Genomic DNA, 21,726 nt, shown 5'->3' on the forward strand with positions numbered 1-21,726 from the left:
CTCTGTCCCCTGGACATGTCTTGGACGCCTGCCGGGGGTCCTGCTTCTGCAGCGTGGGGAGCAGGCAGGAGGCTGCACAGCTCAGCACGGAGCATCTTGGAGTCACTAACCTGATTTTCTCTGACCACAGCCGAGAGCCCAGCTCACCCCACTGAGTCCAGCCTTCCTGGGGATGGAGCTGAACCACACTTCCCTGCCGCCCGCGCAGTCCACCTTACCGGACGAGGATCCCGGGTGTGTGATGGACACCTCTGCTGCGGTCCTGGATGGTGCCACGCTGCTCATCTGCCCGTGCGGGCTGGTGGGGAATGCCGCTGTCCTCTGGCTTCTCGGCTTCTGCATTCGCAGGAATCCTGTCACTGTCTACATCCTCAACCTGGCCTTTGCAGACTTCATCTATCTCCTCTTCATGCTCACCTCAGCCCTCTTATACATTGTGGAGGATGTTTCCTGCTCGACTTTAAACTTCCTGGAATACCAGAGGCCACTCTTCCTGCTGTCCCTCTTTGCCTACAACATGGGCTTGTATCTCCTGACAGCCATCAGCATTGAGAGGTGTGTGTCTGTCCTGTTCCCGCTCTGGTATCGCTGCCGCCGCCCTGAGCGCCTGTCAGCCATCATATGTGCCTTTCTCTGGGCTCTTTCCATCTCTGTAATTGCTGCAGTGACTTCTCTCTGCCTGTCTCATCCACATGAACACTGCCAGCTGGCTCTTGTCTCCATGTATGTCTTCATTTTCCTTATTTTCATCCTACCCATGGTCATTTCCAATGTGATCCTCTTCATTAAGATCCTATGTAGCTCCCAGCGACGTCAACGCAAGAGGTTATACATCGTTATCTTCCTCACAGTCCTCTTCTTTCTCATCTTTGCAGTTCCCCTCAGCATCCAGAAATTCCTACAGCAGTTTAACTACGATTTTGGCCCTTCCCAGGTTGTTTTCTTGCTGGTCTGTATCAACAGCAGCATCAACCCATTTATCTACTTCCTGGTGGGGAGCTGCAGGAGGCATTGCTCCTTGGTCTCTTTGAAGGTTGCCTTCCAAAGGGTCTTCGAGGAAACGGTGGTCACCACCACTGCCAGCTAAGAGACCACTGTGGCTAAGCTAGCTGCACCGGTTTCGTGCTCCATTGGCAGTGCATCAATGTGGCCGATTCCTCGGGTGCCAGGGAGCGCAGCTGACCTGCCTGCAGCTGGCGTGTCAGGAGGCCTCCCTGTCCCAGCTCTGGACTGGCAGCAATGTCCATCCTGCTTCCTGCAGCACTTTTCTCCTGTTTGCTATCTCGCTCCTCTGCACAAGAAACCTAGCTTTCCACTGGGTGTGTGTTGTTTGGGATTCTGCTGCTTTCCTCTGGCAGTTAAGCTCTGAAGAGAGCAAGGATAAATACGAAGGCTTTTGCTGCCCTCCAGTGTGAAAACAAGAAAGTGGAGATTTCAGGGAAGCTGTTCCGAGGAGGTGCATTTACTTGGAGCAGTCTCTTGGGGAAGGAGTGTTTTGAGATTTGGTGGTGGAGGGGCTCTGGCAACACTGCAGTGTGGCCCCATTGGCCCAGACTGGCTCCAGAGGTACTGTTCCTCTGAACAAAGATGTGTCCCCAGACACTGTGTCCCTGTCCTGCAAGATGTCCAAGAGCTCCTCTTCTGCTTCCCAGGATGGATGCTGCATTTGAAAATCCCAGAGCCACATTCAGAGGTGGCATAAAATACATTCAACATCCTAAGCCCTTCTACCCCATCCCACCTCCAGCCCTGCACAGGCGACCCCATGATCTGCTCCTTCTATTTCCAGCAACTGCTAGGGCAAGGGGACCTTCTGTCTCCTTGTAGTGCTCTGCTGACGTCTATAGTCCTCCCTTCACCCAAATACTCATCTCCCATTTCTCACTGTTGTATGACATTAATAAACAGCATTGTGTATCCTCAGTCTGCGTTTTCTTTGTGTGTGTGTCCAAGTGCTCACGAGGTCCTAGGGGTTCTTTAGGGGTTCCACGGGTGACAAGGGACACATCCAGTTTCATCCACAACGCTGTGGAACCACTCAGAGCATCTGTGGGATGTCACCTGTAACCCAGAGTGCAGCAGGCCGAGGGGCACCAGGTCAGAGTGTAGGTATAGCCTAAATCCACCTGTCACCCTGTATGGGAGCCACATTTTGCTGGGGCGAGGCAGTCATGTGCCTGCTCCGCTCGGGGTCATTTCCAGGCCCCGCATCTCCACGTTCCCTTGCTCATCCGTGCTGAGGAGAGGCACTGACCAAGAGGGCTGTGGGGCACCGGGATCAACCAGGCTGTCTCCTTGGCATCATGTTGGGTGCGTTGAATTGTGGCTCCTAGTAAAGCAGCCATTGTAGGGAGGAAAGTGGAGGCTGCTTGTCCCTGCCAACGCTAACCTAATCAGGGAGCCAAGCGGAAGGAAACAGCACTTGGGGTCCAGCTGGAGGTGAGTGTTGGGTGGTTTCTCTGTCAGCCAGTGTGGGGGTTATCCCACTTCGGGGAGAAATGGCCCCCTTGAAAAAACCCTATGCAGGAGCTTCAGGCAAGCAGGCCACAGGATGGCACCAGAACCTCAAGGACTCTCATAGACGATGGGGGTAGTGGAGCGCAGGATGTGATGGAGCTCTCAAGAAGGGTGGTGGTGCGGGGTGCGAGACAAGGAGGGGCATCATGGGAAGTAGAGGGGGTAGGAGGTCATGGGACTTTCAAAGAGGGTGGCAGAGATGCAGGATGTGGTGGGGTTGTCACTCGATGGGACCTGATGAGTTACCAGCCCTGAATGAGATGGAGGGCAAGGAAGTGAGGAGGGTAAGCAGTGCAGCTCTGCAGTGTCTGCATGGCAGGTCAAAGAAGGGCAATGTCAATCCCCCTTGTCTCCTAAATGGCAGTGGGGGATGCAAGTCATGGCATGATGGTGCTTGGTCTGGAGGCAATCTGACACACCTCTGCCCAGCTGTGGGCAGTGTCTTTTCACCCTCTCGCCCAGCTCCAGAAGCCCCTGAATGACACCTGTGCTGTCTGCCCCTCAAGGCAGCTATGCTGGGAAGGATCAAGAGCAGCTCTGTGCCTACCTACCCTGGGGGCCCAACGTCAACCCACCCAACTTTATGCAACTTTTGCGGAGGCACCAAAGTGAACTTGGATCCATGACTCCACTGGATCCCAGCAGAGATGTGAAAGTCCTGGAGGAGCTCACTTTCTATCAATTGTCCTGGAGAGGGTGCTGAAATTGCTACTGTGCTGACCTGCCGTCAAGTGGCATGAAGTGTCCAGCTGACAAGCAATGCCACAGGATCTACCCTATTGGCTGCAGAGCACCCGCTCAGAGCATGGGAGATGAATCTTCAGTGCTCTGCTTTTCTTGCCTCAAGGTCCTCCCCCATCAGGCTGTGGCATGAAAGGGGATGCCCACTCTCCACTGACACTTCCAAGCAGTTTCTCTGCATTTTGGGGACCACTTGGGGTCCCAGTTCAATTTTCCAAGGCAGAAGCATTCACAACCCATCCCAGCAAAGACAGGTGTGTCATGGAGCTACTAATGCAAAATAAGTCTTCGTGCAGCCCCACCTGAGGTGTCCGCAGGGACTGTGATGTTTGCTTTTTGTGACTTTCTCCTCTAAAATGCTCACGGTACATTCCTGAGGTCCCTATCTAACTTCATGCTCTTAAAATGATTTAAGTGTCTGGCAGGATGGCCACTTTCAGAGAGTACTTCCACATCAGTTTAGCAAACTCTCCTTGGTAAATGAATCATGGGCATCTGTGATTCTCCCTTTAGCAGGGGGCTTTTCTACAGCTTAGAGCTTGACAGTGTCATAGAGGCATGAGTCATGGAGGCCATAGTGAAAATAAAACTTTGCGCCCTGTTCCAAGAGACTCCCGGCCAGCCTGCCACCATGGGCTCAACATTCCTCTGCTGATGCAAAGATCCTTCCAGGAAAGCTCCTTGCTCTTAAGAAGAGCATTTCTTCCTCAGCAAGGACTGAAAGGGGCCTGACACATTTTATACACAGCTTGTGAAGACTCTTAACTTAATGTTACGTGTCGTGGCTCCCTGAGAAAATGGAGTGACTTTTTCTTTCATAACTGACTTTACAGGAAGGTTCAAGGTTCAGGTTAGGTATTAGGAAAAATTCCTACATGGAAATAGTATTCAAGCATTGGAACAGCATACCGAGGGTAGCAGTGGAGTCATCATCCCTGGCAGTGTTCAGGAAACACGTAGATGAGGCACTTAGGGGCACGGTTTAGCAGGCAGGGTGTTGAAGCATTTGTAGTTGGACTCAATGATCTTGAAGGTCTTTCCAACCATAATAATTCTATGATTCTATAAGGGAAATCACAGCGCTCCTTATTTTTGAAGGGTAGCTAGCTGACTTCTGGCTCTCTTCTACTTGACATACTTCCCTTGTACTCCCCCCACACATTACAGAAGAAAAAGAAATACTCCAGCCTACCAGGATTAAGGCAAGGGGGAATTGCAGAAGAAGAGCCATTGCCATGGACTCATCTAGCAGTTTTTAAAAATATTATTTTTTTAATAAAAATTAGGGAAAATGTTTCCTGTGAAACTAGTAAAACAGTCTGGAGGCATTGCATAACTCCTTAGCCACTGCTTTCCCACCTCCCCAAATCCAGTATGAAGCAGGTCAGTCTCATCTGAAGGGAGTTAGTAATATTGTTTTGCTATGGAGAATGAAAGTACTATATTCATTTCTCCTTCTTCCCACCAGGACCTCAAAGCAAAACCCAGAACAAGCTCCAGATAACCAGCAAGTGCTTGGACACAAACTGAAGGCAACTCAGGGCTGTGCAATGCTGTTTATTGATATCAAGCAGCAGAGAGACATAGGAGAGGAGTTTCCATGTGAGATGAGGGCTGAGGGACATTGGAAGGGTCAGCATTCTCATCCAGTATTTCTAGAAATAGGAGGAGAGCAAAATCTGGGACAACCTGCATGGGGTAGGAGGTGAGCCAGGGGAAACAGCTTAGGACGTTGAGGATCTTTTACACCCTAGTCTGAACATGGGTTGGGGTTTCACAAATGCAATGTCCACCCCAGCCACCACAAGCTGCCCTACTCGACTACTTGTGTGAGATGGGAACATGGTCGTCTGAGGCGTGTTTCTGTTGTGGGGGGAATAGTACCTTTGGAACTGGTTGGGAATGAAGGGGGTGTAGAAGAGCTGTGGTCCAATGCACATTCTCCCCATTTTGCTTCTTTACCTATATTGACCTTCTACATAGTCCAGCCCTGACTTCCTCTAGGGAACAGAATTACATGTTGGTGGTGGCCATGGGAAAATTAACACAGACAAATTTATTTAATCCAGTTAACTCAGAAAACCCTCATCCTTCATCCAGCAGCATGGAGGAAAACAGCGGAAAGACTTTAACAAACTGGGGCTAGTGTATCCACTGTAGCATCCTCCCTGCATTCTGGGTTATCTCCCAACTCCTCAAAGACTGTCCGGAAAGCGACCTTCAAAGAGATGGAAGAGCAATGCCTCCTGCAGCTCCCCATCAGGAAGTAGATAAATGGCTTGATGCTGCTGTTGATACAGACCAGCAAGAAAACAACCTGGGAAGGGCCAAAATCGTAGTTAAACTGCTGTAGGAATTTCTGGATGCTGAGGGGAACTGCAAAGATGAGAAAGAAGAGGACTGTGAGGAAGATAACAATACAGAGCTTTCCAGAGCGCTGCTGCTGGGAGCCACATTGGACCTTCATGAACAAGATTATGCTGGAGAAGACCATGGCTGGAGAAAAAATGAGGAAATTGAGGACATACATGGAGACAAGAGCCAGCTGGCAGTGTTCATGTGGATGAGACAGGCAGAGAGAAGTCACTGCAGCAATTACAGAGATGGAGAGAGCCCAGAGAAAGGCACATATGATGGCTGACAAGTACTTTGGGTGGCGACAGTGGTGGGTGTTGGTACATAGGACAGACACACACCTCTCAATGCTGATGGCTGTCAGGAGATACAAGCCTATGTTGTAGGCAAAGAGGGACAGCAGGAAGAGTGGCCTCTGGTATTCCAGGAAGTTTAAAGTTGAGCAGGAAACATCCTCCACAATGTATAAGAGGGCTGAGGTGAGCATGAAGAGGAGATAGATGAAGTCTGCAAAGGCCAGGTTGAGGATGTAGACAGTGACAGGATTCCTGCGAATGCAGAAGCCGAGGAGCCAGAGGACGGCGGCATTCCCCACCAGCCCGCACGGGCAGATGAGCAGCGTGGCACCATCCAGGACCGCAGCAGAGGTGTCCATCACACACCCGGGATCCTCGTCCGGTAAGGTGGACTGCGCGGGCGGCAGGGAAGTGTGGTTCAGCTCCATCTCCAGGAAGGCTGGACTCGGTGGGGTGATCTGGGCTCTCGGCTGTGGTCAGAGAAAATCAGGTTAGTGACTCCAAGATGCTCCGTGCTGAGCTGTGCAGCCTCCTGCCTGCTCCCCACGCTGCAGAAGCAGGACCCCCGGTAGGTATCCAAGACATGTCCAGGGGACAGAAGCTACAGGCATTGTGAGGATGGAGAGACATACGTGATGGGATGGACTGATCCCCAGAACAGGGCGAAAAAGAGTAGAGCAGGGTGAAAGAACACGAGGAAAGAGTGCTGCAAGTTTCCAGGATTGCATGGAAAGAATTTAATTATTGGCAGTGGAAGCTAGAGGAAAGAAAAGTGAGATAAGGATGAAGAAAAACATGACACTTAACTGTTCAGTTTGGTGAAGCGGCAGAGAAGGGCTGTCTTACCAGCTGGGTTTGGGCAGATCAGCGTTAGTATCTCCACATCTCACACTCCCTTCAAATCCATATCCCGTTCCAGAAAAATATGTGAGGAAGACTGTGCTCCCTGGGGTGCCAGGAGATCCCCAATATTATTATTCTTGCTCTTCTCCTTGCCTTGTTCCCTGTAAGTGCTCTCCGCAGTGTGCACACAAGCTTTCCAGAACCACAGCGTGGGTTTTAAGGGAGCGGAGAACAGTTTTATAACTATGGGCTACGTCAGAACTCTGCTTCCTTGTTTTTATTTATCTTGATCTTTTTGCCACAAAGGAAGTGGCTGTTGCCAGGAATTCTGCAAGCAGAGTTTTGTGAATGGCTCCTAGTAAACTTTTGATTAAAAATGCTCTTCTGCTAAATGCAATGATTGTCTTGAGAGTTTTTTCACTTGCATCATCTCCCCTTTTCTTCCCTATGTGACAGTTTCTGTGATTCTTCATTTGTCTTTCTGTCCTTTGCAGGGCACTTTCAGCTTCACAGCATCTAATACCTCAGAATGAATATTACACACCCCTCAAGGAACCCTCCAGCACAAAAACATCTGGAACAAGATATCAGAAGAGCATTCGTTTGCTTCTCAGAAGCAAGTCTCCTTCTGGGGAAAGTAGGGGCGTTATCATTAAAATCTCCCATGGGCACCAGGGGACACATGTTCAAAGCACATTCAAGAATTAGCATTTGTTGTTACCCTAACTGATATCTTAACAGTGCAACAAACATTTATTTTCAGTCTCAGGTTACAGTTATAATAACACTTACATTGCAGATTAATTATTGATAATTCCCCTTAATAATATCATTACAATTACTACACAGCAGCTTTCTAGCACCTATCCCTTTCTCTGGAGTTATGGTCACCCTTCCAATGTCCTGTTAGGGTAAACTGTAAGCATTCCCATTCTTCACCAGGAGCATGGTGTCATTCCTGGGTATGCTAACAGGTATTTTTGCTCAATCCTATCCTTCTGACATGGGTGATACTGAGTTCAGCAAAGATTTTGCAAACCCTCTTATGGATGGGGACTGCATAATAGATCTGTTTGGAGGCATCCACCCTCCCCTAGCTGGCCTTGCCTCATCATACCTGGACAGGGTAGCCTGAAGCTTTTCACTTCACTGTATAGCCAGTGTTCTGTTTGCTAAGTGCTGAATTTTATAGTCAGTACAATTCGCTCCATTAACATCATTGTTATGATGATGAAAATGACAACTGTGGGATGTAAATCTAGGTTCAAAGTTCCTGAAGCTGTAGAAAGACCTTTCTATGGGGGATTCCATCCATGGCAGTAGATTAGGCGCTTAGAGACATAGTTTAACAGCTATGGTGTTGAGGGGCTTACGGTTGGACTTGATGATCCTGAAGGTCTTTTCCAACCATAATGATTCTATGATTCTGTGATGAGTAGTGCCTTGCCTCTTCTATTACCCTAGCGGCTTGTGATGTCTTTGTTACTGTGATGCAGTGTTAATTTCAGTCCTGGTAGACACAGTGACTACCTGTTTAATTGCTGGAGTAGCCTTAGGGTGCTCCTGAACACCTGGTAAGGGCATAAAATTTACCCCTAAAGACACAAAATGTATCTCATCAAATAATTCTAGTTTCAATGATTTCTGTAACATCAGAGTAACTTCTAAGGATTTTTTGTCATTAAAATCACTTTCTTCAATGTGAGTTATACTACAAAATCACATATTATCATTCACTTTATGTATTAAAATAAAGATTAACCATGGTGTGTGCACATACAGTGCATGTACAAACAGAGTTGGTTGCCCCCCATATAGTTATAGGTTCATTAAAAAGCAAATTTAAGTCCAGTTTACTGAGTTAAATCCCCTGGTGGCTGCAGGTGAAGGTCTTTGGAGACATTTCTTGCAGGCTGATTTGTGCTTTGGTGATATCCTTTGAGCAAGCTATTCATTCCACCTAGTTCAATAACTCAGTAATCTTGGTGCAAACCTCAGAGGGACTGAACTTAATGCAGGAAATATGGAGTTGATGTATCCTGAGGTGAACTTGAGCATATATAGCCCTGCATACCTACATTTTTTTTCCCTATACTATTGCTGTAAGCTTCTAACATTATCAGGACACTTCTACATGACACTTTTACATTTAAAGCATAAGGAACTTCTGCATCTTATGCACATATGCAATATTTTGATCACCAGTGTATCTTCATAATACAAAAACCTTTGGTTTCGACATGTGCTATTTCCTACCTACCAATTTATATGCAGTCCTTTAAAAATATTCCGTATAGCACACTTTCCAAACAGTGGTGTCTTTCTAATTCTGGGACTGGAGGATCTAACTTATGAGGAAAGACTTAGTGAGCTGGGCCTGTTGAGCCTAGAGAAGAGAAGATTGCGAGGAGATCTGATCAACAAGTACCTGAGGGGAGAATGTAGGGATGATGGGGCCAAGCTCTTCTCTGTGCTGGCCGGTGACAGGACAAGGGGTAATGGGTGCAAGTTGAAACACAGGAAGTTCTACCTCCATGTGAGGAAGAGCTTCTTTCCTGTGAGGGTGCAAGAGCCCTGGAAAAGGCTGCCCAGAGAGGTTGTGGAGTCTCCTTCTCTAGAGATCTTCAAACCTGCCTGGATGCCACCCTGTGCCACGTGCTCTGGGTGTCCCTGCTGGAGCAGGGTGGTTGGACTAGATGATCTCTAGAGGTCCCTTCCAACCTTAAGCATTCTGTGATTCTGTGATTCTGTAATTGCAGAGTTGTAAACCTGCCCAGGTAAATGTTGGGTATGTGACCAGTTGGAGTAATGGTTTGGGAGATGTCAGGGGAAGAGAGATGGGAAAACCTGGTAGACTTTACTCTTTCCTTTCTGGACACTTGCTCCCAAGCTGGCTATATCCATCCTTATCCTCACAGGAGAACTTCTCATCCCTCTAGCTCATTGGCCACAACAGCAGCTGTAAGAGCTTCTCCTGCCCTGGCTGTGTGCAGATGGGGACTCTTGTCACATGTTGGGGGTGGGATTTTGGGGAAGTAACAGGCTTGAGGTGGAGGTCCTGGGAGGGATCAGGGGAGCCAAGATGGCACTAACATGCCATCTTTGTGACTGTGGCCGGTGAGGGCTGGAGAGCAGAAGAGGGAAAGGGATGGATGCTGACGAAAAGCGGTGTTCTGAGGCCATTCATTGAGGGCTCCATGAGAGCATCGTTCTTCCCACACCTCCTAGAAATGGAGCTGGGAGAACACGGAGAAAAGCATCTCATGACTTGGCAGGTTAAAACTTTTCTCTCCACCTGTTGAGTACTGAATTTAAATGTCCATTTATGGAACTAGGTTACATTTAGACCCTTGCTTCCTTCTGTAGTCAAGGCATAAAATGAAGCACTGACTTACATTCTGAGCAGCAGGACCTGCTCCTTCCCTGAAAAGGAACTACTCTTTTTGCATTGAATGTGGAGGAAACCTGCACTCTGAATTCATATTCCTCTCCAATTTGAGCCCAAATTTAGGTGGAATGAGTTCTTGCCATTAGGCCTACAAGCCATAGATCAGTTGAAGCATAGAAATGTTGGTAGGTTTTTGCTATTTGTTGCTGTGGTTTTAGCTATTCCACATTCATGAAATTTAAATACATTAAAGGCAAAACTGGGGACATATAGCTGTGGTTGGTCTTCTGAGAATCCTTTGAATCTCACATCCAGAATATTTCTTGCTTCAGCTCAATTCACAGCAGCAGTATAACATTCCTTAGTAACAAGCCATGACAAGAAAGACAGGGCTACACCTGCAGTGCTATGCTAGCCCAAGGCTCAGGTTTGCCTGCTGATCCTTCCTGCTCAGACACATGGCCTGCAAATCAGGTCTTGCCATGATTCTGGTGTTGCATAACAAACTGGAAGGCCAAGTCAGGCAAGGGAGGATGGAAGGATGGACAAGAGAGCCCTTTTAGAGTCCCCTCCCTAGGCTGCTACCATATTTCATTATATATTTTACTTTTCCCTTCCATGGACCAAACTGTTATGTCCCAACTTGTCTTTTCCCCTTTTATTTTTCTCTTGTTCTTTGGGACTATTGTTCAGATATTTCTGGTGCATGCACTACTGGAGCTGGCTAACGTGCCTATATGGAAAATGGGATCACTGTGTATTTTCATAGATGCCATGTTAGAAGAAATTCCTTCATCACTGGGACTCTGAATGTGGCTATTGCCAGCTCTGGCTTCCTCCCCTTCAAAACTGATTTTCTCATCATTTTTCTGGCATGCAATTCTTTGTGTGCTCTTAAGACAGTAACGCTTCTGGCATTGAGAGGTCATTTCAGCTGCATTTTGTGGTCATACAGCATGGGTCTGTAGCTCCCTTGGCAGTGAGAGGTGCTTGTCTGACTCCTGTCCTTCCTGCCCATGCCTTGGTCTGGGCTTTCTCCTGATCTTCTGTAGGACCAGGGTACTTCCCACGTGTTTTTGACATGCTGGAAAGTTGATGATTGGCTCTTAGCCCCATGTATGTTCTCAGTTTCTTCGGTTTGGCTCTACTCTTGGTCCTCTCCAGCACGATCTTGTTCCCTGAGGTTTGACATTGTTTTGAGTGCTGTTGGCTGGGAAGCTCACTATGTTTTCCCTCTTCTTCACTGTTCCAAGCACTGATTGAAACTTTCTCCAGCTTGTGACCTACTTTGGTTCAACGCACTGACATGTTTGTCTTGTCAGCTCTGTCAAAAGCAACATAAATTCCTTTATTTACACCTTAGTCAGAAGCTACAAGGAATAGCTCTTCGTTGGTATGTCTGTTCACCCTCCTAAATATTTCTGAGGTGGTAACAGTTTCATCAGGTGGTGAACTGCTTCTGGTATTTGTGGCCTAGGACTACAGGTGTCTTAGTGTTATTTCTGCAAGGGTCAAAAGATAGTAGAAGGTCACCTGTCCTGTCCCCCATGGACCTTGCTGCCACTCTATGAGGCAATTCTGCAGGAATCATGGCATGAAGTACATGCAATATGCTAATCCCATGGATACCACAAGGGTGGATTGTGTGACTTCAGAGGCTTTCCTTCTTTGGGCTGTGCCCCTGCTGACATTTCAGTCTGGACTTAGTGAGGCACGTTGAGCTCTGCAGTTCCTCACATAGCTCATGAACAGTTATACTCCTTCCTATTCGCAGACATTCTCCTCCTCCTCAGCCTCTGTTCATCTCCAAATAAAAATCTCCCCTGGCTACACTAGTGGTCCCCTTGTAAGACTGGTCATATGATCCATTCTCTACGTTTGTCAGTCTCTATTCTTCCAAACTAATTTGTCAGCCGCTCCTAGTTTACTGAAGACAAGCAAAACACAGTAGTCACCATGACTACCCTAAGCAGCCTTTGGTGGGGGTTGGTTTCCAATTCGCAGAGTCAGCAGTGAAAAAACATCTTTAGTGCGTCATTTCTGAATGCTGAACTTAAAGTGGGGATAGACTAGGGGCAGCCTGGGAACAGTCATATGTGTATGTGTATTTGTAATACCGTGTATCAGCAAAGATGAGAATTTGTGAATGAAGCCTTCCAGTCATTCTTCAGCTATCTTAACTATCCAGAAGTGAAATACTCCGTCTTACAAAATTGTTACATGCACACACATCTCATTTCTTAGAATTTACTTCTTTTTTTTCCCGAGAGGTTATTGTGCGCTGACTTCAAGATTTTTTTTAATCATTTGAAGGCTAAATATAGCATTCTGAATCATCTTGACTTGTACTGGAATGTTTCACAATAACGATCTGCTGGAGTGGGAAGGAGGCAGGCTATTCCCTAGCCACCAATTACCTGGGCAGGCTGGCTGAAATGATGTGACCTGTAGCCTCAACCCCAGTTTCAACTCAGAAATGATTATATCCATCTCCCTTTAGCCACTCAGCTGGAATATACAGATAAATATATATCAGCTAGAAGAGAGACTGAGAATTCCCTGCTGCATATGGGAAGGACAGCTGAAAACATCACTGTCTCTTCAAATTATTACACAGAGTTCATAAAGAAATGGTCCTTTTTTTTTTCTAGTAATATTTAATAAATCTTCCTAGAGGTTAGTTGTGGTATGTGGTATGAACTTGTTTTTTGCCTTTCTGTTTTTGTTAATTTTCTTAGTTTGATAAAAATGATAAAATGCACATGAAGTGGAAACCTAGTTAATTTGAATATTTGGTGTTTTGGGATTTTCTGTATTTTTTTGTGGTAAAGGATGGGATTTCTCTTGCTTAACTTACAAAAACTTAAATACTCCTTAAGTTTACCAGGGAGGCTCCCTCTAGAGTCAATGAAGTGTGCATTCACAGAATTTTTTTTCTGTGGATCATCTAACATAGACAGGAACCTGCAGAAGTGCCTATTGAGAGGGAACATACATTGAGGAGCTTGTACTAACCAGCTATTAGAAATATAAAATTACATCGTTTGAGTCTGCCTTTTTTTTTTCCCTTCTTCTTTGTTTTTGATATCTGCAAGAAAGATTACAGAGAGCAACTCAAATGTAAAAATGTATGACAAAATGAGAACTGTTGCATTAGGGGGATGGAGCCCTGTCATCACATCCATTTTCCTGATGAAGCCATTTCTCTGTGCTTGATCATGCAACCTTCCCTTCCCTTCCCTTCCCTTCCCTTCCCTTCCCTTCCCTTCCCTTCCCTTCCCTTCCCTTCCCTTCCCTTTCCTTCCCTTCCCTTCCCTTCCCTTTTCTTTTTTTTCCCTTTTCTTTTTTTTCCCTTCCCTTTTTTTTGGAATGAAGGGGATGCGTGCTCTTCTTTTGTTTTAGGTAAAAGACAAAACACATTTCATCCTGTCCTCAGTCCACAGAAAATAGCACTATTGGTACAACTATTTCTATTTGCAGGTGGTGGAAGTGGTGTTTTATCAGGAGATGGGATAGCTTCAGCAGAAATATGAGTTTTGCAGAGTATATTCAATTATCATTTTCACTTCTTTTAGAAAGGAAAGTTCATCTTGTTATAAAATTCTTGACATGAAGTGCTAAAGGACATGTACTATAACTACATTTCTTTTGCAATCTTCACAAAAACAGCAAAATTAAATGTGAATATCATAACCTGTGCTTATCTTGTACTTAATGTGCTCTTACAACTCAAGGAAGAACCCTTTATACAAAACAAAACATCTAGTCTTCTTGTTTAATGCAGTTCAAGCCAACTCTTAATTGGCAGTGTTGCAATCTCTCAGCTCCAGGGAACATTCCTTTTATCTCCTGGCTTAGTGATTTATGATTTTTTCTTCCCATGTAAATGCAAAAGGATCTCTGCAATTTATTTCCAATCAAAGCTGTGTCATATGTGAAAACTGCAGATTATTGCTGAGGAAAACTCAGGGGAAGAGAAAGGGCAAGAGCAACATAGCTCCACACCCATATAACAGCTTCCACCTCCCACTCCCTCAAATAGAGCTCCCACTCTTCCTGAAGCTTTGGAAATCTGGCTTGGAATCAGTCACAGATTTTCTGATGATGCAGAGGGTGGGATGGCTCTTGTCATATCCTCTGCCATTCAGGAGCCTCCTTATCACTTCGATATCAGCAGAGTTCTCTTGTACAGGTGTAGACATCTGTGCTTGAAAGGGTGGAGATGTCTCCTTAACACTGATGGTAGGATTCTCCAGCTGACACCTGACTTTACCTTCAAATGAGTATTTTTAGCTTAATAAAACAGACCTTAAACAACCCGGGTCTCCTCTCAGATATACAGGAAGGTTTTCAGCCTTTTGCTGGAATAGCACTATCCTCCCTCCCTCCACATGAACTTCACGAAAGTGCAACTTCCACAGTCAGCAGTGGGATGTGCCTCCCCTATGCTTGGATACCAACAGCAGGAACACCTTCAGTTGAGCTCCCTCTGCATCCACAAGAAAGAAACACCCACTTTAGGACTCCATTTAGTTGTCTGCAAGGATTGTCTCTCATTGTTCGAGGTACTTGTGGGAATATGAGATGGAATGCTGGCACCTTAAACACAGGACCTGCTAGGGATTTATGGAAAGACAAGCAGGTGTAAGGAAGGTCACTGGTGGCGCCTTCAATGCCATTACACGTGTGCCAGCAGACACCTGACGTGTGCCAGCAGACACCCTCCTGCCTTGTCTTGTAGATATCTGCTCAGCACAGTGAATTATTATGGTTTAGCATTGCCTGTTTTTCTCTGGAGACTATAATAAACATCTAGATGACAGCGTCAGGTGAGGGTGAGTACTAAAATCCAAAACACCTCAACCCAAGCTCCATAACCGTCTGGCTCTGCACATCTGGCACAGTATTCATCCATCTCAGCATGGCCACATGCTGTTTTTTTCTCCTCAGATGTGTTCTCTTAATCTTTCCTTCTCTGCCTGGAATCTCTGGCTAACAATAAAGAAGCGCACTTAAGAACAACTTCTTTTCCTTTCTTTCCTTGATGGTACCTATTTCTTTTCTTACAAAGTACTATTTGTCTTCAGAGGCGTATTGCAAGAACCTAGTAATGCTTTTTTTTTTAAAAAAAAAAATTATCAGGAAGTCAACCCTCTTGCATCAACTGAGAGGGAAAGGGGTGGGTGCTGCAGGGAAACAGAGCAGAAGCTGGAATCACAGTGCTGTGGATGGGGAGCTCCATTACAGCAACTATTCTTGAACATGAGTTTGGTGACCTGCTAGTCCAAAACCAAATCTCTTACCACTAGCTAAGACAAACCCAAGAGATGTAATGAGGTCTCAAGAGCCAGTGCTCCCGTCCTGCATGTCACCCAGTGACCTAGGCCAGGTCTGGACTACACATATTTTGGTGCAGGGGAGTGCATGGCGTGAGGGTGGGAGTGGATGAAAGTAGTTATTTTCCCTTTCCACGAGGCCATGCACTGAATGTTGTTGTATTAAATGGCTAGCATTTCAGACAGGGCAGTGTTAGCATCATGCCTGTCTTCTGTAAGTTTTCTTCAAATACTAAAGCGTGTGGTGTGACCAGGTCTCCTCAAGAAGACAAGCATCACTATGCTGCCTTCATGATTTTCTCTTTCTTGCATGAGAACATTTTCTCTCTTACTGTATTTGTTGAGCCCATTTCCTGTTTTGAAATTTCTATGCTGGCTTCTGGTCACTGGCAGAGGACACAGTGGTTTATTCTTCTAGCAGCCGCGGCAGCTTCATCTCTCAGCATCTCAGCTTGACTCTGTTAACCTTTAGTTATGTTGTTGTCCACTGCTCTCTCTTACTCATTTCTTATGGGCTTCCCCACTGTTTTACTGATTTTATCATTCCAGGCTTTTTCTTTGCCCTCTCTTTAACTATCTGCTCTCTCTATAACTATCCAAAAGTTTAGATTTCTTTTGCAGTCAAAGGAGAGATGCAGGCCCTCAAGAAGGCAGAGGTGCACCTCCAAACATTTTCTTAATAAAAAGATGCAGAAATATGTTGGTGCTGAGAAGAGTCAACCAGTTTGGAGTAAACTATATGCCATGAGATTTCTCACCAATGGTTCACGAATCACAAAAAGGTGCTTTTTTCTTTTAATGTCCTATTCTGTGGAGTTTGGCCTTTTCAAGAGGTCTCTTTTAGCCTGGAGAAAGCAAAAGCAATAAGCAAAATATGTATCTCAAAGAAACACTTAGGCAGCTGGCTAGCCCATCCAGTGAAGGGAAATGCCATGCCTCTTGTGGATCCATCTAACCTGGATGGGGTTATGGGGCTCTGAAATGGACAAGAAAATACTAATTATTCCTTGTGGGTATTCTCCTGAAGACCCTCTCATAGGTAGCTCCAGTTCTGGCTATCTGTGAGACTTTGAGAAATTGTCTGTTCTGGTTCAGCCTGGTTCCTCTGAACCCTTATTTCCACCCCATGGTGTGTGAGTTAAAAAGGAAAGGGCCTCTTTCTAATCTCTCCTCTCATAAGTGACGTACAGCTTGCTCTTCCTCTTGCTAAGTCCCCCATCCCCCAGTTCTTCTCCCTGGTTATCCCCTGCTATACCCTAGGCCTCTTTGCTTCTCTTTCTCCCTCTTTCCTCCCTTTCAATCCAGGCTGATCCTCTCGGACCACTTTCTCCTTAGGTCTCCTTAGATTGCTGCTCCTGGTTTCCCTGATGGAAGCTGAGGGCAACAGACAGCCGGCTTTTTTAGCCATCATAGCTGGCAGCATCATCTATGAATGCACTACAGCAAAGGAAAAAAGCATATTCCCTGCAAAGCAAATGGATCAAGTGATCAAAATAGTGCTCAGAGAAGTAGGCAAAAACATTGGAAAACAATAGGATTTGTTCAGCCCCTTAGTTATAGCGCAGAGTAGCTGTACAATACAAGGGGTTTCTCAGGGCAGAGGGTTTATAGTAACTTGCTCTGGTTGCACCTGCATGATTCCTACCCTGGGGAAACCCAAAGTAAAAGCAAAAATGTATTTGGACAAGTTTCAGTGAGAAAAATGCCTGAGAAGTTAGAGATGTTGGGATGCTATTGTGCAATTCATGAATATTCATGATATAGAAAGACAAAAACAGCAGCTGAAACTCATCCAGCAATTGTCTGTAACTGCAGAAGCTGGGAAGTGCCAATCTGTAGATCAGTGCGGATGCACACTCACTTGGAGAATTTAAGGATGAATTAAGAAACTATAGCATTATGCTTTCTGCCTGGCCCATGGAAATCTGATTTAACAGATGATTTTGAAGCTATGGGGAAATAGAGATGCAATGCAGCTGCATTGCTTTTAACACAACCTGTTAGTCATGCAGGAGGACTTTTTTAGCTGGTAGTAAAACTGAAGGATTGAAGTAAATTAAGTAAAACTTCAGGATTAAAAAAGGTACTCCAGATTGATGTTTTTAGGGACTGAACGGTAAACCTTGCTGTATTGGTGCTTTTGAGCTAGCAATGCGTATTCTCATTTAATTTGTTTCCTTTAACCTCTGAGACTCCCCATAACAGGGTGACAATTCCCAGATGGCCCAGTGCCATTTCTCTGGAGGTGTGGAATGTCTTACGGGGACATCCTGCACATTCCAGCCACTGCCAGAGCAGATGCTGGAAATGATCAAAGAGGGAATTTGGAGTTAGTGAGCCCAAAGGACTTGTAATTGAAAGAACATTTGGGGCAAATATGGCTGTAGATTTGGGAATGGTAGTGATTACAAGCTTTGACAGCTTGGCTATTCAATTAAGCATTTGGAACCTCAATAGTGAGATGCTTTACTTAGGCTATTTAAACAATCCTGGGTGAAAGGCTTACTGTTTGTTATAAATTACTTACTTTTGTTACAACTCCATTAGAATTGCTTCTAAATTTGCTATAAATTCAAAAAAATTTATGCGTTCTCGGTGATTTCTAGGTAGGTCATAATCAGATGTTTCTGTTGTTAAATAAATTGAATGAGATTAAGACTGCAGCAGGTATGTTTTTGCTGACATTCTTTCGATGTGAGTTTCAGTCAGAGGAATTTTATTAATTAAATTCAATTCATCCATGTGTTGTTGTGTTTTGGAATTCTGTCCAGTTGGCTCTGGATATCACAGATGGAGATGGTAAAAGACTGACTCCATATTCTTTTTTTTTTTTTTTTGTAGGTTTGTTGTCAGTTGTGTGGTTAGCGAAAAAAAATAACAGGGTGCACAGAAAAAGGCATGTCGGAAGAAATGAGGAATGTTATCTCAGTGCTATATAGAAACAACCGGGATAGAAAGTAAATCCATGGCATCTTACAGGGATAAGCTGATTAAGTCATTTGCTGGGTACTGGTCTTGGGAAAGAAAAGTGTGACTCATAGAAGAAATGCTTGTGAGCCAATAGCCTATCTTGCACAGTGACAATGACCAGACAAAACACAAATGTTTGTAAAAAGAACTAGTGGATCTGCCATAGAGATTATTGCTAGAACATCACATGACTTAGGAGTGAGGAAAACTTTTTTGAAAAGATTTTCTTAATGCCACCCCTTTTGCGACGTTTTTTCAATAAACGGAAGAAAGTCAAGTTAAACATTTACACCGATGCCAAAAGATGCCCTTAGGAACCACAGCACATTGGGAAATGTTTTCACTTTGCACCAGCGTGGCTGATGCCACTAGAAGAGAAGTTTGACTGTGTCAGAGGCCCTCCATCCCCAGGTCAGCAGTACATCCATGGCGCTGTGTGATTTTCCAGGGGAGCTGGATGAGAGGGCTGCTTCTACAGAAAAAGTGACCTCTTTGTTGCTATGAATTTCTTGTCAGTCAGGAAAAACAAGTACTCCTCCTTCTTCTTCTATATATTTTGCAGACACCTTCCATTGTGACTCTCTTACAAAGGGAAAAAGTGGAAAGATTCTCATTTAATAGAGACCGATAAAGATTCAAGTCCATTTAAATGTATATTCAGTACCAGTTTTATGAAGAATCAAGGATTTTGATCCCTAAGTGGCTGCCATCTGGGCAAATACAGAGATGGGTGCTAATTCACATAATCATTGTTGCTTACTCTAGTTATTTTTGCGTGTCTAGAATTCACTTGCAAGGAATTATTCATAACATTCATAACACACGCATCATCTTGTGTATGACGGTTCAGCAGGATGGAGCTGACAGCCTTCATTGAGTAAAAATTTAAAACATTATTCAGAAATAATTTAGGAACTTAGCCAAATAATTACAATAAATGGAAATGCATGTGGATAGGGCAATAGGGCAATAGTAATGAGTGGATCCCAATTTTTTTTTTGTTCCTTTCACAAGGATCTGGGCATTCAGGAATTCAGTAATTCAGAGGAGAAAAAGTCCCATGCAGCCAGCTGCACACAATTTTTTAGAGGAAGGCTTAAGGGCTGTGAAACAGGAAGAGTGAAATGGTGCAGACAGAAAGTTATCCCAAGCATATGCAAGGTCAATACTAAAATTTTGGTGAGATGAACAAAGGAAGGAATAGGCCAGGATGTGCTGTTCCTGGCAGAAGCACTTTTCAAGGAGCTGGAGTTAGGAACCCAGCATGACTCTGCCACTGACGATCAGTGCTGAGGCCCAGCTCAAGTCTGGATATATCAAAAGAGGGAAATGATCAGTCTGAACAAGAAAAGATGTGTCAGCTGGGCAAACAAAGTGTTCGGTTCTAGGAAACTGCTGTCCAGAACAGCCTCCTTGTCCCACCAATTTCTGCGATATCCCAACCCTTATAATTGGCCTTGCTCTCACTGCCCCACTTATGAGTACTTCTACTCCCTCCTTAATCCTCCCCTTTTTTAATGCTCTCTCACATCCTCCTCCTAAAAACAAAATGAAGTGGCACAGTGTGGCCCTTTTCCTGGCAGTGCTGTAAGCTTGTGACCCATAGGAGAGCTAAAATAACTCTCAAAACCAGCCTGTGGCTGGAACAACTTGCAAATTTTGGCGTTGTTGATGGGATGAAAATTGGAGTCTAACAAACCAGATTATTAGTATTGAAGACTGCTTTGTTCTAGTTTCATTATTGTTTAAGCAAAAGTTATTTTTTAAAGATTCCAGATGGGTCCAAGTATCATGTCAAATTATGACAATGGTAAGTACTTTCATGAATATTTTACCTCCCATTTTATTAAAGTCACAGAAAAGCTGCATTTGGAGCAGACAACATCACATCAGCATTACCTATACCTCTACTTCTCATCCTTTCCTTCTGCCTGTGGAGAAACAGGGACATGCCAAAGCAAAAATGCTTACAGTAGATATGGAAGTTTGTAGCTCGGGCCAGTTTGGTGTGATATTCTTCCAGTGTGATTGGCATTGCTGATACAGAAACATCAAGAATTACTGCCAGGCTGCTCCATCTTGGTTCCCGCAAATGCTTAGAAAAAGCCCTGTTCCTTGCCACAGATGTCTCTTCTCCAAACTCTAGGCAATGATTCCCTTGCTTTCCTTCCTCCTGGGCTGCATTTTCCTCTCCTGACCTGGTTTTCTACAGTGATTTATTCTATATTTCTTCTGACCTATTTCTTTAAATACATTGTAGAGTAGAAAGTATGAAACAGGGCAGATCTCCACGGTCCTGAATTAGATATCTAAAGTAGGGCAAAGGGATGGCACCACTGACAAGAAGTGGCTTGTGCCCCACAGAAATCAGGTTTTTAAACTCATGAATCCCTTCGATGACTCATGCTGTGTCTCCACAACCTCAAAGCATGGAAGAGATGTATGGGACAGGGTATTGAAGCAGACAGCCACCTGCTGTAGCAGTTACCTGCTGTGGCAGTTGTCTGAACATTAGAGAAGGAGATTACACTGTGTTGCACTTTGAAGGGTGAATTGCTGGATATGGCACATTATATATTTCTCTTTCCCAGCCTTCGCAAAATATTGTATTCACAGAATCACAGAATGGTTAAAGTTGGAAGGGACCCCTAGAGATCATGTAGTCCAACCCCCCTGCTCAAGCAGGGACACCTAGAGCACATGGCACAGGGTTGTACTGTTAAGCTCTACTACCCAGGTCTTGCAAGTGGAGATGTGATGGTCAGTGAGTAGCGGATTGTGTTTAATTTAATTTCCCTGGAGTTCTTGGTGGGATATTAGGTCCAGTGGGTTTTTATATAGTAGTGATGAGTAGATATGCACACAGACAGGAATCAAAAAAATCTCAGAGACACTGCAGTTGGGCACAGAAGAGAACAAGCAAAAAGGAAGATAAAATTTTCTGGAGAGAACAAGCAAAGAGGAAGATAAAAATTTCATGCTAAATACGACGGCCAGTTTGTGAAGCGATGAGCTGCAATATCTGTCTTGTGAGGATGATTCTTTGTCAAGACGCTTCCGTTGCTGTCAGAAGTGATGACCAAGCCCTGACATGTTCAGATACCTAGAAGACAACCACGGGCTGTGGTCCCTGGTTCCATTCATGTTAGAGCTGTAGAAGGGACAGGGAGCCAGACCCAGTGCAAGGACCATTGTAGGAAGCTTACCATAGAGTTACCTTGTTCCTAGGGACCAGAAGACATCTGGGAGGATTTTGGCAAGGCAACCTTTTAGAACTTCA

At 45.0% G+C, this 21,726-nt stretch overlaps 2 protein-coding genes across 2 annotated transcripts; one reads left to right on the forward strand and one right to left on the reverse strand.

The window, feature by feature from the left end:
* The first annotated feature begins 172 nt into the window (after positions 1 to 172).
* On the forward strand, positions 173 to 1,087 carry LOC104576469 (mas-related G protein-coupled receptor member H). Its single transcript, XM_010223854.2, has one exon. The coding sequence runs from the start codon at positions 173 to 175 to the stop codon at positions 1,085 to 1,087; it is 915 nt and encodes a 304-aa protein (XP_010222156.1).
* A 4,299-nt stretch (positions 1,088 to 5,386) lies between these two features.
* Positions 5,387 to 6,337, reverse strand: LOC104576468 (mas-related G protein-coupled receptor member H). Its single transcript, XM_010223853.2, has one exon. It carries the CDS (start codon positions 6,335 to 6,337, stop codon positions 5,387 to 5,389), a length of 951 nt encoding a protein of 316 aa, XP_010222155.2.
* Positions 6,338 to 21,726: the final 15,389 nt, after the last annotated feature.

Source organism: Tinamus guttatus, unplaced genomic scaffold (assembly GCF_059628265.1).
Source record: "Tinamus guttatus ecotype Peru unplaced genomic scaffold, ASM5962826v1 Tinamus_guttatus_pri_ptg000546l, whole genome shotgun sequence".
NCBI lineage: Eukaryota > Metazoa > Chordata > Aves > Tinamiformes > Tinamidae > Tinamus > Tinamus guttatus.